The sequence below is a fragment of the Sitodiplosis mosellana genome, unplaced genomic scaffold, assembly GCF_009176505.1.
Source record: "Sitodiplosis mosellana isolate CC-2019 unplaced genomic scaffold, AAFC_SMos_1.0 Smas_scaffold_38, whole genome shotgun sequence".
NCBI classification, from domain to species: Eukaryota; Metazoa; Arthropoda; class Insecta; order Diptera; family Cecidomyiidae; genus Sitodiplosis; species Sitodiplosis mosellana.
The window spans coordinates 2165612-2180014 of NW_022595280.1; the positions used below are offsets into that span (position 1 = coordinate 2165612).

General features: G+C 34.5%; 3 protein-coding genes across 6 annotated transcripts; 1 reads left to right on the forward strand and 2 right to left on the reverse strand.

Annotated features, from left to right (window-relative positions):
- Positions 1-2522: 2522 nt before the first annotated feature.
- Positions 2523-5316, forward strand: LOC129569687 (ionotropic receptor 25a). The gene is made up of 8 exons (XM_055448796.1): positions 2523-2624; positions 2690-3091; positions 3177-3404; positions 3476-3575; positions 3646-3823; positions 3913-4519; positions 4582-4738; positions 4868-5316. Exons 1-8 carry the CDS (start codon positions 2562-2564, stop codon positions 5167-5169), a joined length of 2037 nt encoding a protein of 678 aa, XP_055304771.1. The 5' UTR covers positions 2523-2561; the 3' UTR covers positions 5170-5316.
- A 66-nt stretch (positions 5317-5382) lies between these two features.
- Positions 5383-8808, reverse strand: LOC129569513 (uncharacterized). Of its 4 annotated transcripts, XM_055448367.1 has the most exons (12): positions 8427-8808; positions 8295-8353; positions 8076-8228; positions 7889-7996; positions 7655-7824; positions 7188-7565; positions 6759-7116; positions 6563-6670; positions 6330-6499; positions 5888-6265; positions 5616-5819; positions 5383-5506 (listed from the first exon to the last, which is right to left on the reverse strand). In XM_055448367.1, coding segments are annotated over exons 1-11 (2085 nt in total). In that variant the 5' UTR covers positions 8429-8808; the 3' UTR covers positions 5383-5506; positions 5616-5618. The 4 variants fall into 4 exon arrangements, with proteins under 4 accessions (XP_055304342.1, XP_055304343.1, XP_055304344.1 ...); XM_055448368.1 differs by having other exon boundaries at positions 5383-5819; XM_055448370.1 differs by lacking the exons at positions 5383-5506; positions 5616-5819 and having other exon boundaries at positions 6009-6146; positions 6283-6499.
- A 126-nt stretch (positions 8809-8934) lies between these two features.
- Positions 8935-12089, reverse strand: LOC129569514 (uncharacterized). The gene is made up of 8 exons (XM_055448371.1): positions 11816-12089; positions 11152-11746; positions 10973-11034; positions 10716-10904; positions 10530-10649; positions 10289-10458; positions 9918-10223; positions 8935-9841 (listed from the first exon to the last, which is right to left on the reverse strand). Coding segments are annotated over exons 2-8 (1026 nt in total). The 5' UTR covers positions 11154-11746; positions 11816-12089; the 3' UTR covers positions 8935-9664.
- Between the last annotated feature and the right edge of the window lie 2314 nt (positions 12090-14403).

Genomic DNA, 14403 nt, shown 5'->3' on the forward strand with positions numbered 1-14403 from the left:
GATGACAATTTGATTAAGAAAACTTAAAATAGATTAAGAAAACTTAAAAGTTATATTAATACTGAGCCACCTCTTTATAGGCTTGATAAATAATGGCAATTAAAGAAGGAATGACTCATGGTACAACACCAATTTGGGATTGGTAAACAATTTTGCTACACATTGATTCGTTGATTGCACCGATAATATTTTAATCTAATATTCATATACTTTGTGTGCTTTACGTCTGCATTGTGCACAGAAATGAAAATTATTTTGACTTAAAGTTATCGATGTGAAACTATTACAAATCTCGAAAATCTATAACTATTTCAATTGAATTAAACATATTTTAACGATGAATATTCTAGTGAGTTATTTTATAGTCAAAATTTTGTGAGATTCATATTTTTTAACGTGTATTTGAAAAATTTAAAACTTCAGTCATCTGAAGAATTAAAAAAATTAGAGAATATTGAAATGATTAAATCGGCGTTTGATTCAATTGAAAAAATGTTGATGAAACTACCTTAAAGTAAACTTTTCCTAGTAACAAAATGCAATCTATAAAACGTTACGTTGGCCAAAAAAACAATGAAAAATCCATCAAAACAAATATTACAAATTTGGCATTAGTAAGTACATGTTTCTGACGATTGTTAAATTTTGAACTCAATAGGCCACGTTGTTGAATAAGACACAAACACAATGTATTGTACAGGTATATTCAAATTTATCCACGGTAACGTATGCGATTTTGATATCTTTCTCGTCCACATTTTCCATCCGTATGATTATACTACAGCCTTTTAATGATAGAACCGCTCATTCAAAATTATAATGCAGTCGCACCGTACTCATTACGAAAATAGTAAACAATAATCAATAACCATGTATCCTACAATTTCTTTGTCAACTGCTCCAGTTGAGTAGAAATAGGCTATAATTTGAAATGTGCTATCAATATTTAAATGCACTGATTCATTTGCTTGTGAAAGTGGAGCCCATGTAAAATTCCAAACATTCTGTGTAACACCATTGTTTGATTATATTTGGTTGGATTGCGTGATCCTTGCACATGTGAAAATATTTCATCAGGGAAAAATGTGGAAATCTGACATTGTTATACTTCTTTTTGGGTTGCTACATACCAACGTATATGCAAAAAAATAGTTCGATGCACAAAAATCGTACCACGTAGACAATTACCATGAATAATTGAGTATGATTCAATTTTCGTTCGATTTTCCTAAGTTGATGATGGCCCAATCGACGGAATATGTTCTTATGACTATTTAGTATTTCAGAGAACTTCATCGCATCAAGACGTTATTGTGAATTTGCTGAAATATAATTCTTTTGGTGACACATAAAAATATTCAGAAATTTGAAATTTCTTGTGAAATCATAAAATCTTAAATCTAAACCAAGAATAAAACAACGTACTTTCGATGTCAATATTAAACAGTTTGAAATGAAAATTCATAAAATCCATTTAATTTGGCTTGTAATCTATTTACTGAGTGGCACCACAACTGGACAAAATGATGAGCAACCGAATATATCCATTGGTATTCATATGTCATGACTCTGTTCTTTGGAATTTTCCATCAATTTTTATTTTCAAGTTCAAGACTGTTTTGTGATGACACGATATATTTTTTGTCATTGCAGTCATTTTCCAAGAAATGCAACAAACCGATTTAAACAGTGAATTTGACAGTATATTTTCTAATATTGGTCACTCTGAGCAAATTTCGTTCAACGTAAACTATGTTCAATTGGATCGAGATCAACGTGATCAAAGTTTTGGCACTTGTGAGTCAACGCATAAATAAAACACAATTCAAATCATATCAACACTTCCATTCTAATTTGATCTTTAGTGTGTTCGTTTTTATCGTCGGGAGTGACTTTAATAATCGACGTCACTTGGGATCTAGCCTGGCCAGAATTGACAAATTTTCTGCGAAGCACGAATGTACCATACATTCATGTTGACGTCACAATTCGACCATTTGCTCGAGCCTTTTTCAAATTCATTGAATTCACTGATACCCATGACGTGGCGATGATTTTTCAAAATGAGAAAGGTAGAAATTTTGAATTTCGAATTGAAATACAATTTGTGCCGTTCTTTTTTTCGCAATTTCAAACTGATTTTATATTTTTATACGAAAAATTGTGAATTTTTTTTAAATCAAATTTCTGTGATTAGAGCAATATGAAGGCATATACGAAGTGTTGAATCAATATTCCATACGTTCGATTACATTTGATGGATTGAATGAAACCACCGCCGATCGGATAATAAAGATGCGACCGATGCCTTCGAATTTCATTATTTTTGCACGTCCCACGGAAATGGCAGTAATTTTTGAAAATGTAACAAACATTTCTATGACACTGCGATAAATTTTGAATTATCTGACCGATTCATCAAATTTCAGGCCATTAAATTCAAAGTAATTGAACGCTTCAACCGCTGGCGTTTGTTTTACTTGGATTTTGTAGACACAAATGTTGTTCAAAACCTCGTAATGCAATACCCAGAAATTATTAGTTTCACACCAAGCTCTGATATGTGTTGCGTCTATTTGGGACAAAGTGTGAGCGAATCTTGTGTTTGCAATGGAAAAATAACGGTGTGTACCAACAGTGATAGTTTATACTTCATTTTTTAATGGCCATATGTCTCTTTTCATGCCAGCTTTTGAACACCTTCATTCGTGATCTCGTTACCAAACTGGTAACTGTGCTACGTGTGGATAATTTCAAGTCACATCTATCGGATTGTTCGGCACTCACAAACGGATCATCAGATTCGAGTGCAACATCATCAACTTTAGATCCGAATGAATTTGAAACTCGTTTGATGGAAGCAGTTACAACGTCTCCGGCTCTATTGCAATTCTATCAAAATTCAACTTTCAATTTGGAATACTTTCTAAAAATAATGGTGTTTGGACGAGATGGAAATGAACTGCGAATGCCCACCGATGAGTCGGTGGTCCTTACTGAACTTGCAATGATTGATAACGCGGCATTCAGTATTACACCAAATATTTCGCTGAAATCACCGCGTCGTTTCTTTCGGATTGGAGTAGCTCAAGTAAATCTAGCTCGACATTTTCCGTGAAAAAAATCCGTTCTGTAGTTTGGTACCGTCTTTATCATTTTCTGGAAAAAAAATATAGGCGATTCCGTGGTCGTACCTAAAAATGGATCCCAAAACATCGACGCCGCTCTTAGATGAACAAGGAAACGTGCAGTGGGATGGATATTGCATCGACTTTGCTGAGCGTCTGTCGGAAAAATTAGATTTTGACTATGTTCTGGTTCCTCCGACACGTGGCTCATTTGGTGATCGAGTTCCTGGATTGAACAATACATGGGATGGTCTTGTAGGAGATCTGGTCACTGGGGTAGATTGATTTATCGTTTTGAATAATCATTTTATTTCCATAAGAACAAATTCGCTCTTTTTCAAACATAGCAAATCGATATTGCTGTTGCACCTATGAAAATGACGGCCGAACGAGAGGAAGTTATTGATTTTGTTGCGCCATATTTCGAACAGACTGGAATTTTGATAGGTAATATCATTTTCTTTGGTTTGTCTAATATCAGGTTTAGAATAACGGTAATTTTTTTAAATTTCTCCAGTAATTCGAAAGCCCGTACGTCAGACATCTTTATTCAAATTTATGACTGTGCTTCGTGCTGAAGTGTGGCTGAGTATCGTAGGCGCAATAATTACAACCTCTATAATGTTATGGATACTAGATAAGTATTCGCCTTACAGTGCAAAAAACAATAAAGATGCCTATCCCTATCCATGTCGGTAAGTGCGCGGGTGTGTGAGCTTTATTTATTTCAAAAGGGGTTTTCGAATAGTAAAACAATTCCAAATTTTCTGAATTTAATTTCCAGTGATTTTACATTCAAGGAAAGCTTATGGTTTTCTATGACATCGTTCACCCCACAGGGCGGCGGAGAAGCACCAAAATCACTTTCCAGCCGAACATTGGTTGCAGCCTATTGGCTCTTTGTTGTATTGATGTTGGCCACATTTACGGCCAACCTTGCAGCATTCCTAACCGTTGAACGTATGCAGACGCCTGTTCAATCGCTGGATCAGCTAGCACGACAATCCCGTATCAATTACACAGTTGTCGAAGGATCGGACACGCATAAATATTTCATCAATATGAAATTTGCCGAGGATACACTGTATCGTATGTGGAAAGAGTTAACCTTGAACAGTACCTCGGATCAAACGCAATATCGTGTCTGGGATTATCCGATCAAAGAGCAATACGGCCATATATTGCTCGCTATAAATTCATCAAATCCAGTTGAAAATGCCACGCAAGGTTTTCAAAATGTCAAAGATCACATTAACGCTGACTATGCATTTATTCACGATTCGGCCGAAGTGAAGTATGAAATATCCCGAAGTTGTGAATTAATCGAAGTTGGAGAAGTGTTTGCGGAGCAACCGTATGCATTAGCTATACAACAAGGCAGTCAACTACAGGTGAACGACAATTGAATAATTTTTTGAACATTGAAATTAAAATCATTGTATTCATATCCTAGGATGAACTAAGTCGTGCAATTCTGGAATTGCAAAAAGATCGGTTTTTCGAAGCATTAACAGCAAAATACTGGAACCATTCGTCAAAAGCCGATGAATGCCCGAATAACGACGAAAGCGAGGGAATCACACTCGAATCTCTTGGTGGTGTTTTCATAGGTTATAACAGATAAGAATATTGCAATTTATCCATTCGAATGGATTGATTTTTCATGAAGTCAAACCACAAAATATTGTCGTCAGTGATGCAAATGAAAATCAAATACTCTTCATTGACTTTGCTTTCAGCTACACTCTTTGGTTTGGCTCTAGCCATGGTTACGTTGGTCATCGAAGTGGTTTACTACAGACGACGTGATGCTCGTGAAAATACTGTTAAACCCATTTCTGGAGTCACCCCACCACCATCTTATGATGACCAGCATGTGAATCGATCATCGAAAAAACTGTTTCGACTCAATAACGAAAATTTGGTTACACTAGGTGGAGAAAAATTTGTACCAGCTGCTCATTCACAACGCACACCTTATATTCCATCGTATCGGCGCCGATCGATTCGATCAGCTGAAGAAAATGAATATATTGAGTGAGATTATAAAGAACGATAATTAACTAAAGCACGAAATCGCACGACAGAAATTGCTCATTCAGAGCCAAAACTCAAAATTGATTGCTTTAAACGTAGCATTGAGAATTTTTTCTTGAAAATGTTCACAATAGTTGTTATCACTGCAGAATATCCCACAATTTTTATCTACTTTTTTGCAATTTTGAAAATAAACACTAAATAAAACTAAAAGTTATTTTGTTGAAAGCCAAAAATAGTTTTTCAATGAATTTAATTCAATTTTATTATTTTACAGGGCTTCGGTTATGTTAAGTATATGGATATTATAGTCTAGCACCTCTCAATTACTAAACACGATTCTGTGCGGCAAATATTCGTCGATCAACGTTGCAATAAGATTTATTGGACATAAAAAAATATTAAATTGAATTTCGGAACATTGAATATTACAATCATTAAATACTACACCTATTATTCTTTGAAAACACTAGTATGTAAATTGTATCCCTTAGATACATCATAATCCGGCTCTTTTTCTAAGATACTCTTCAATTCTGATGTGAAAAGTTCAACAAGGCCATCATAATCAGGCTCTTCATGTGATTGAATGGTATCGAAATAGTCGAAATATTTTGAAAATAGTTTTGGACTATCCGAATTATCGATAGGTCTCTGAAAAAAAATGCGAATAGTAAGTAAACTTCAGAAGAATAAAAAGTAATTCGTTAGATAATCCTCACTTTGATGCCATATTTTTCCCAACCAGCAAGTGCAGTGTCCATTTTCACCACAAAATCGTCTCCAGAGTTTATCTCATCCATCCACGGAACAAACACGCCATTCAACACAAGCAGCGTTATTCCCAGTGAAATGAAATCGTCCTTTCGAACTTGAGTATATCTATTCAATGGTTTTCTAGCCATATAACCGGGCGTTCCACTGTACCAATCTGTTGCTTTTCGTGGTTCTGGTTCACCCATTGCATTACGGTAAAATTTGCTGAAAGCAAAGTCAATGAAGAGTATTTGATTTTCATTTGCATCACTGACGACAATGTTTTGTGGTTTGACGTCATGAAAAATCAATCCCTTCGAATGGATAAATTGCAATATTCTTATCTGAAATTGATAATAACCTATGAAAAAACCATTTCCAACAAAATGTTTATCACGTTCGACCTACAGCTTGAATTGCAATTTTGCACAGCCATTTCAATTCGATCTTTCCGGCCTTTGTCCTGTTTCGTAATTCAAAGAGTGATGGTCCAGCTTTAGTCATCACCAATATTTTATAGTCAAGAAAGTCACCAAAATGTACAATATACGGTACACCATGCTGAACAATGTCCGGATCTGAAATAATTGTGTTATTTGTTGTAAAAATTGAAAAGCAATGCTGATAAATGCACTCATTACCATCAGCTCCCAAATATAAATAGTTCACAAATTCATTTTCCAGATAGTGAAATTTATCTTCCGCGGCAAATTTAATAGCCACTTCAGTGCCTGTCTTTGTATCGAGACCTAAGTGTAATTAAATTCCAATTTTTTTTTTAAATTGCAATAGCTGTCAGAATATTTTTTATGCTTTCTGAAGGACAAAATCAGTTACCGCTTCTCACAAATCCGGTATAACCGTGGCCCAAATGCTTGCCCACTATAAATCGATCGTCAATGACAACGCCATGAATATATTTTTCTGGTATAGTCCATTTCAACTCATTTACTACGGTTAAACTCGTCTCTTTGTTATTATCATCAGAATCAAACTTTTCGAAATTATCTGTGTCGTTCGTATGTTTGATTTCGCAGTCGTTCCAGTTTTTATTTGCGAGCTCTTCGGCTGTTAGCTCATTTTCAAAAAGTTGCACCAAGAAATCATAATCGGGTCGTTCATGAGACTTCAGTGTGTCGAAGTAGTCGAAGTATTTGACGAAAAAATTTGGACTATCCGACTCATTGCAGATTGCCTTGAAGAATTAGCAAAGATTAATTAGATTGAACTTTTGAGTTAGTTAACAGTGACTTTCATTTAACTTACATAGATGCCATACTTTGCCCACTGCTCAAGTACAATGTCCATCGTTTGATAAATATCTTCAAATTCATTCGTAAGATTCATCCAGGGGAGTCGAACACCATTTAAATGAAGTAAAACGAGACCAAATGATATGAAATCATCCTTTCGAACATGAGTATTTCTATTCAATGGTCCTCTGCCCATATACTCGGGAGTTCCATTTAGCTCAGTGGCTTTTTCCCTTGCTTTTGGTTCACCCATAGCATTGACGTAAAATTCGCTGAATGCAAAATCATAGAAAAAGATTTGATCTGCATTCGTTCTGCCAACGGCAATGTTTGTTGGTTTAACATCATGGAATAGCAAGCCTTTTGAATGGATATATTCAAATATCCTTATCTGAAATTAGTAACAATTTTTAGAAGAAAATGAAAATAATTATAAATCGAGTGTCAAGTATAGAAACATTCAATGTGTCGATGACATACCGATTGTATCGCAATTTTGCAGATTGTACTGAATGTAAATTTCTCATCGTCTGTTTCGTAAGCTAAATCATATAAATTTGGGCCCGTCTTCGTCATCACAAGCACTTTAAAGCCGCCAAAGTCTCCAAAATGTATGATATGTGGTATGCCATGTTGCACGACATCGGGATCTGAAGGAAACTTCGATTTTATTAATTGCATCATTTCTTTGTCTGGACAAATTGAAATATTCACCATCAGCACCCAAATATAAATAATTGACATATTCTTTTTCCAGCGAAAAATATCGATCTTCCTCTGCAAACTTGATAGCAACTTCTTCTCCAGTTTTTAGGTCAATGCCTGGAAATGTGCAAAATTGACATGATAATTTTAAATTACGACTCGCTCAAAGTTTTAAGGGGCTACTCTTTGAATTTACCACTTCGAACAAACCCGGTATAACCGTCGCCCAGCAATTCTTGAACCAAAAACCGATCGTCAATAACAACATTTGACAAATGCTCTTTCGGTATAATCAATTTTAGTTCATTAACGACAGCTAAACTCGTCTCATATTCGTCGAACCACCAATCTGAATGAACGTGAAAATATTTGTTAAAAAAAACTTCAAAACTATGCTGATTCTAAATTCACTTACATGAGTAAAAATGAATAAGTACAATGCATATTAAAATTTGTTGAACAAACGCTCGGATCCTGCGGAATGTAAGTATGAATTGAACAAATCAACATTTCAAATTGACGTGGACGAATTTAAATTGAATCTTACATGTTCGGGTAGCCTATCTCTGTCTATACTTATTGAAGACTGCTGTGATTTTGCAAATATTTTCTGCTGCAGCATCGAGACGACGACGATGAGATGACAATGCACCCCATTTCTATATACTTTTTCAATTCATTTTTTACGCAACATTTGAAAAGCCAAAAAATGAATTGAAACCAAACCGATTCTCTTGATGAATGACGAATATGAGTAATGTGTCGGTTGTTGCTACGCTTGAATATTTGCACAATTGCTCCAGAGCATACCAAATGTCTCTCGCAATATATTCGTTAAATATAGAAAGGTGAGTGAGTTTGTATCGATATCTTTCACAACATTTTTTATTCTCGATGCAAATTTTCTTTAGAATCTTACTATTTCCATTCTGATGGCTAATTCTTACTAAAACAACTATGGGTTAAACCATTAATGGTCTGTTATTTTTTCGGTGCAAGTCTACGGTGTATATCCCACATACTTGATTTATTGTATTAACAATGAATGAAAAGGCTTCGTTTTGAACAGCTTGTTTTATTTACTTTGTCCAGACATTTTTAAAACGTGCGATTTTTTCCTCGGAAATTTACATTTTTGAATGTCAAGTCGAAATTTTCGACTCGAAAACATTCGATATTGTTTTGACAAAGATATGAGCTAATTTCTCTTTTAAATGTGTGCTATTGAAAAAAAGTGAAATTTTCTGAATTTTATCACACATTTGGTTAAGTTATAGTTTTCCTAACATATTTCGATTTTTTTCAGAAAAAGTGTTTTTCAACAAAATTCGATTTTGAAATTCTGGGGTTTTAAATTCGGATTTCGTTTAGTTTCTCACGAAGAATTTTGTGGCGGTTTCAGTTTGAAGCTTCGATTGAGCATTTTGAAAAATTAACCCAAAGATACCGATCTTATTAACATATTAATTACATATTTTCGTTATTAACCTGGCAAATTTTTCAAAACGACTCATCATAAATGAAAACTGAAACCACGATAAAATTCTTCATGAAAAACTAAACAAAATTCAATTCCAAAACCTCAAAATTTCAAAATCGAATTTTGTTAAAAACACTTTTTCTGAAAAAAATCGAAATATATTAGGAAAACTATAGGTTAAGTTGTTCAAATAAAATATGATGATGATGATAGAGACATGTTTTTGAATGTTTGATGCAATTTTAAATCAAGCTGAACGTTTATATGAGATGAAAATCAACGCAAGAGAAATGCAAATAATTGTTTTATAACATTGCGTCCAATATTCCTAGGCTCTCTTTTTTTAAATCAGCGGGAGTCAGGGCAGCCATGAAGGTAACTTTCAACACTTTGTAATCAACATGCTCGTCAGTTTTGAGCGATGTCAAATAGTCAAAATATTCTTTGAATATTTCTGGAATGTCCGATTGCATATATAACTCCTGCGAATGATGAAGAGTTTCATTTTTATCGTTTTATAGTTGAGCAGCCAACTTTGGCTTTGAACATGCCCATTACCTTCACATAATTTTCGTTCCATTCTTGCATCAATTGTTCAACAATTTCATCTGTGTTTGTAATGATTTGTCCCGTCGATGAAGATGTCATTGTTGGGAATTCGACTCCATTTAAGTCCAAAAGTACCAGACCAAATCCAATTAGGTCACTTTTTACCATATGTTCTTGCGGAATCGGGATACTGGAAGCGAAATCAAACACATAAATCTTATTCATCGTTTCCATTGAATTACCGATCGCCATATTTTTTGCATCAATATCCTGAATCATGACGCCTTTTGAGTGAATATAATCAAAAGTGTCGATCTGCAATATAAAAAATGATTTAAACTGATGAAGAAATGGAAAAAGATGAAAAAAGTGATGCTCACCGCTTGCATTGCAATCTTCGCAATGGTTTTTTTGAATAATTTGTTTTTTCCAGTCCATTCTTTCAGATCATGGAGTGTTGATCCGAGCATTTCCATAACTAGGAATGTATATCCACCATAAGCACCAAAATGGAAAACATGTGGTATGCCAACATCGACATCGGCCGTATCTGGTATTTCAACAATTACACATTGATCAGTTCCGATTCAACTATTTCATTATATTTCTCATTGAAGTTACCCTCGGTTCTCAATAGTAAGTAACTGTGATATTCGTTTTCCAGGAAATGTGCTATTTCACCAGAGACATCAGGATGGGCCAACTTGATGACAACATTTGAGCCTGTAGTTACGTCCACACCTATTGAGAAAATGTTGGATGTATCTTTTGTAAGTGAATGTAAATGCATTTTGTACTATGGCACACCTTTTCGAATCGTTGCAACGCGACCAACTGTTATTATTTCTCCAATCACAAATCGTTTATCTAAAACTCGGTGCATAAGCTGTTCCTCTGGTATAACGTGACTCATGTCTGCATGATATATTTCCTCTGATGTGGTCTCAGTGCTATTATTCAAGTCAGTCTCTTCGTCATTTTTATCTCTATAGTGAACTTTGGACATTTTGATCATTAATAATTAGGCATTTTGAATAATCAGGAGACAATTTTCAAATAAAAACCTGCATAAAATATGGTATATGCCAAAACACATGCCAAAGCAAAGTGGATCAAATTCAGAACCCTATAAAAAAGATGGGTAATTTTAGCTGAGTTGCGAAATCAAAGTTCTCAATCTTTTTGCCAATTTGTTTAAACTATTCAAGTACAAATTGTAAATGTAGTGCCGAATAATACGTACATTTTTGTAAAATCCAAACGATGAATGTGTCCAAATACGTTAGCGCTTGCTTACAGACTGTGTACGTGCACTTGCTGGGTTATTTCTGGTGTGCGAATTAATCTGCCCGTATTTTTGCAATTCGAATTTCTCGAAATGTTTGAACAATTGAAATATAATTTCGAAATTATCAACACGCCCAATAGGATGGTTTTTATTTAGATCGATTTATTTGCACAAGTGATTCGATGCATTGTCATTGGGCGCAATCTCAGTGCACTCTGCTTGACGGCTGACAAGTCTGCAGTGTATGCAAAGGAGCTCAGTTTCTATTTTCTACTTTCTTTTGTAATAAACCATCTTATCTCCATCGTTCATCTTGTGTGGAAATTTTGATTCAATTTTAAATGAATTGATTGAATGTGGTTTTTATTAAAAGTAAGTATGAAATAAATTGTGTATTTGTGTAAGAAAAAATGAGTAAGTCATAAACAAGAAATATCGATGAATATTCAACGATGTCAATCAACTGTATATTGCATCACTTCATGATTTTGTTGCATTGTCGATTCAAACAAATTTCGCTGGGTTTCACGACACTGTCAAATCTATTCAGCTACAACATACACACAAATGTTGACGTTTTATCAAAGAATTTCTGATATTCAATGACTGGAATACTTACGAAGAAAATAGATGTCTACGAAAATCTAGGGGCTTTTTACTCTTTTGCATACTGCAAAAAGTGACCGCATAGCTGCACATAGACGCGCATAATATGTGTGTGCTACGAGGAGTTGCGAATAGTACGCATAGTATCGAATGTGTTCATGCCAATGAGAATATGTATGCGGTTTCTGTCATATAGGCTGAATGTCACAAAATCTGTTGTATCGGTGACTTTGATTTGAAAAAACCTTTGTTGTCAGCATCATTTGTGCATAAGAGAAATTTTTTTCCTGTTGATTAATAAAAATAAATGATAAAAATGGTAAAAGTTAAAAGAAATACTAACTGTTATTGTTTTATTTTTCCATATATTTTAAATTGATTAATGTATATAATTATTTTGAAGCCAAAGCAACAAGATGTATTTGGAAAATTGGTAAATTTCATCAGCGATCAGCTTCCTGAAAACATCATCAAAATATTGAAGGCAACTGGCTATACGACAGAAACTATATTAAAACTCATTAACGAGGAACGAATTAATGAGATTGAAGAATATGTTCGAAAAAATCGTTTCATATTAAAAGACACGAGCTACGAAAATAACGATGATTTTGAGTTTTTGCCTGGCCATAGAGTTTTACTTTTGAATCTGCTAAGTGAAATTAAAAGAATGGAAAATGTCAACAAGGGTATACAAGAAATTGAAGTGAAACAAGCAAATTTGTCGCACTTCTCTTTCATGTTAAAGGCGCTCATCGATACAGCTGAATCGAATTCAAATGGACATCCAAATGGGAATAGATTCAATAAAAATGTTCAGGATTTCGCCACTTACATATACTTGATGTGCGGTCGAGCGTGCTATGACATCTAGATGTAAAGAGCGTGTCAGCGTACAGAATACTTCAGTATGAAGTATGCGATTGTATTGGCAAAAGAGCAACGCTTATGCGCGGTATTCGTGGGAATGCGCTATTGTTCGTAAAATATGTTTGTTCATTTTTAAGCAAATAAAATGCGCATACTGCGAATTGTTTACATTTAGCAGTGCGATTGGCAAATATAATATTTTAAACCGCATAAACGTCGCATACATCGTTTTCGACTTAAATGCCCCTAGACGAAAATCGTGTTTAATTAGCAAAATGAATCATCAAATAGTATCAAGTCAGCATTACCTAGCATTGCATTGAAACAAAAAACGTGGACACTGTCACATTCCTTTGAAATTGAATAGCTTACCATATGTCAAACACATTGTTGGAGATTAAAAACTAGCTTCCATCTAAAATAAAACACACACGACTCAAAGATCTGTTTATGATCAATTTTCACACAAAAACAGATAAAAAACGTATTGCAATGAAAACTAAAACACAATTTGTCGTGCATATTAAGCATTTTATGTTTTTTATTGAACGACGAAATGTGCCAATTGAATGTATGAAGGAATCAATTTTCGGAAAACATTGATCTAAATGCGATAATTGGTTTGTAGTTGTGAAATGTTCACTTTTTAGATAGTTTACTGAAAAATCCGGCTCCTGCCGAAAACAAAGCACCAGTAGTTTTTGTCACAGCGCCAACGGCTCCACTTGCAACAGCTCCAGTTCCAGCGGCAACAGTTCCGACTGTTGATTGCAAGACACTTCCTGTGGATGATGCAACATCACTGGCTGTCTTAAACCCAACAGTAGCCAATGCGATGGGTGCCTCGACGAATAATGCCGTTCCAGTGGCTGCTGCTCCTTTGATTCCTTGTTTAACATCGTCCATATTTGGCCAATAATTTTATAATCACCAAAATTAAACTTCAAATGACTTTAGAGCGTGCAGATGTAAACTGTATTGTGCACAGAGATTTTGCGTTCTACTGCTTTTAATGACGATTGCAAACTGAATACAGTACGAAACATAACCTGTGTATTGGAAAAATGTATACTCCGAAGCCACTAACGCACGTGCACACTATACAATATATATCACTCACAGCGACAAAATCTCCAACACATTCACAAGTATGCTCCAGTTGCGCTAATCATATTTGCATTTGTGTAATAGTTGGTCAGCGGATTGGTCGTTTCACAACGTATATTGCGCATTTGTTTCAACTTTATAATCACTCATTGATTCAACGAAACGACATATTGAAGTATAATTTTTTTGCTGATAAAGCGATCTGCACAAACGCCCGCAAATAAATTGCAATCGTTTTTGAAAATTCTATGAAATAGTTTATCATCTTGTTGATGTTGGTGATGTTGGTGATGTTGATAACATCAAATGCTAAAATGCATTCCGTGTAATACTAGTATTATCAATCACATTTGAATAAAATAATTGGCTTGCATCAAGCAAATACAATTTTTGAACTTTTTTTCTCAATGACATCTTTATTCTTTTTTTTCTAACCAGTCTGGTGAAAAAAAGATGTGAACAAAAACAAAGTAAATGTTTCATACAGTGGGTAATAAATGTTTGATTCAAATTGTTTAGAGTGAGAACCAACCCTTAAACTGACAGCACATATCTGAACCATTTGACATGGCTTTGACAATAGATGAAAAGTAAAGCAATTTCAACGACTTTTTTCGGAATGGA

What these genes read in the sequence shown, in the direction of transcription:
- LOC129569687 (XM_055448796.1), top strand. Translation starts at nt 2,562, where the DNA reads ATGTGTTGCGTCTATTTGGGACAAAGTGTGAGCGAATCTTGTGTTTGC. An exon ending in TTCGGATTGGAGTAGCTCAA is followed by an intron (nt 3,092 to 3,176) that starts GTAAATCTAGCT and finishes AAAAAAATATAG; the next exon opens with GCGATTCCGTGGTCGTACCT. An exon ending in ACAGACTGGAATTTTGATAG is followed by an intron (nt 3,576 to 3,645) that starts GTAATATCATTT and finishes AAATTTCTCCAG; the next exon opens with TAATTCGAAAGCCCGTACGT.
- LOC129569513 (XM_055448367.1), bottom strand. An exon ending in TACCGGATTTGTGAGAAGCG is followed by an intron (nt 6,671 to 6,758) that starts GTAACTGATTTT and finishes AATTACACTTAG; the next exon opens with GTCTCGATACAAAGACAGGC. An exon ending in TTTATATTTGGGAGCTGATG is followed by an intron (nt 6,500 to 6,562) that starts GTAATGAGTGCA and finishes CAATTATTTCAG; the next exon opens with ATCCGGACATTGTTCAGCAT.
- LOC129569514 (XM_055448371.1), bottom strand. An exon ending in CGAAGATTGCAATGCAAGCG is followed by an intron (nt 10,224 to 10,288) that starts GTGAGCATCACT and finishes TTTATATTGCAG; the next exon opens with ATCGACACTTTTGATTATAT. An exon ending in GGAACGAAAATTATGTGAAG is followed by an intron (nt 9,842 to 9,917) that starts GTAATGGGCATG and finishes CATCATTCGCAG; the next exon opens with GAGTTATATATGCAATCGGA.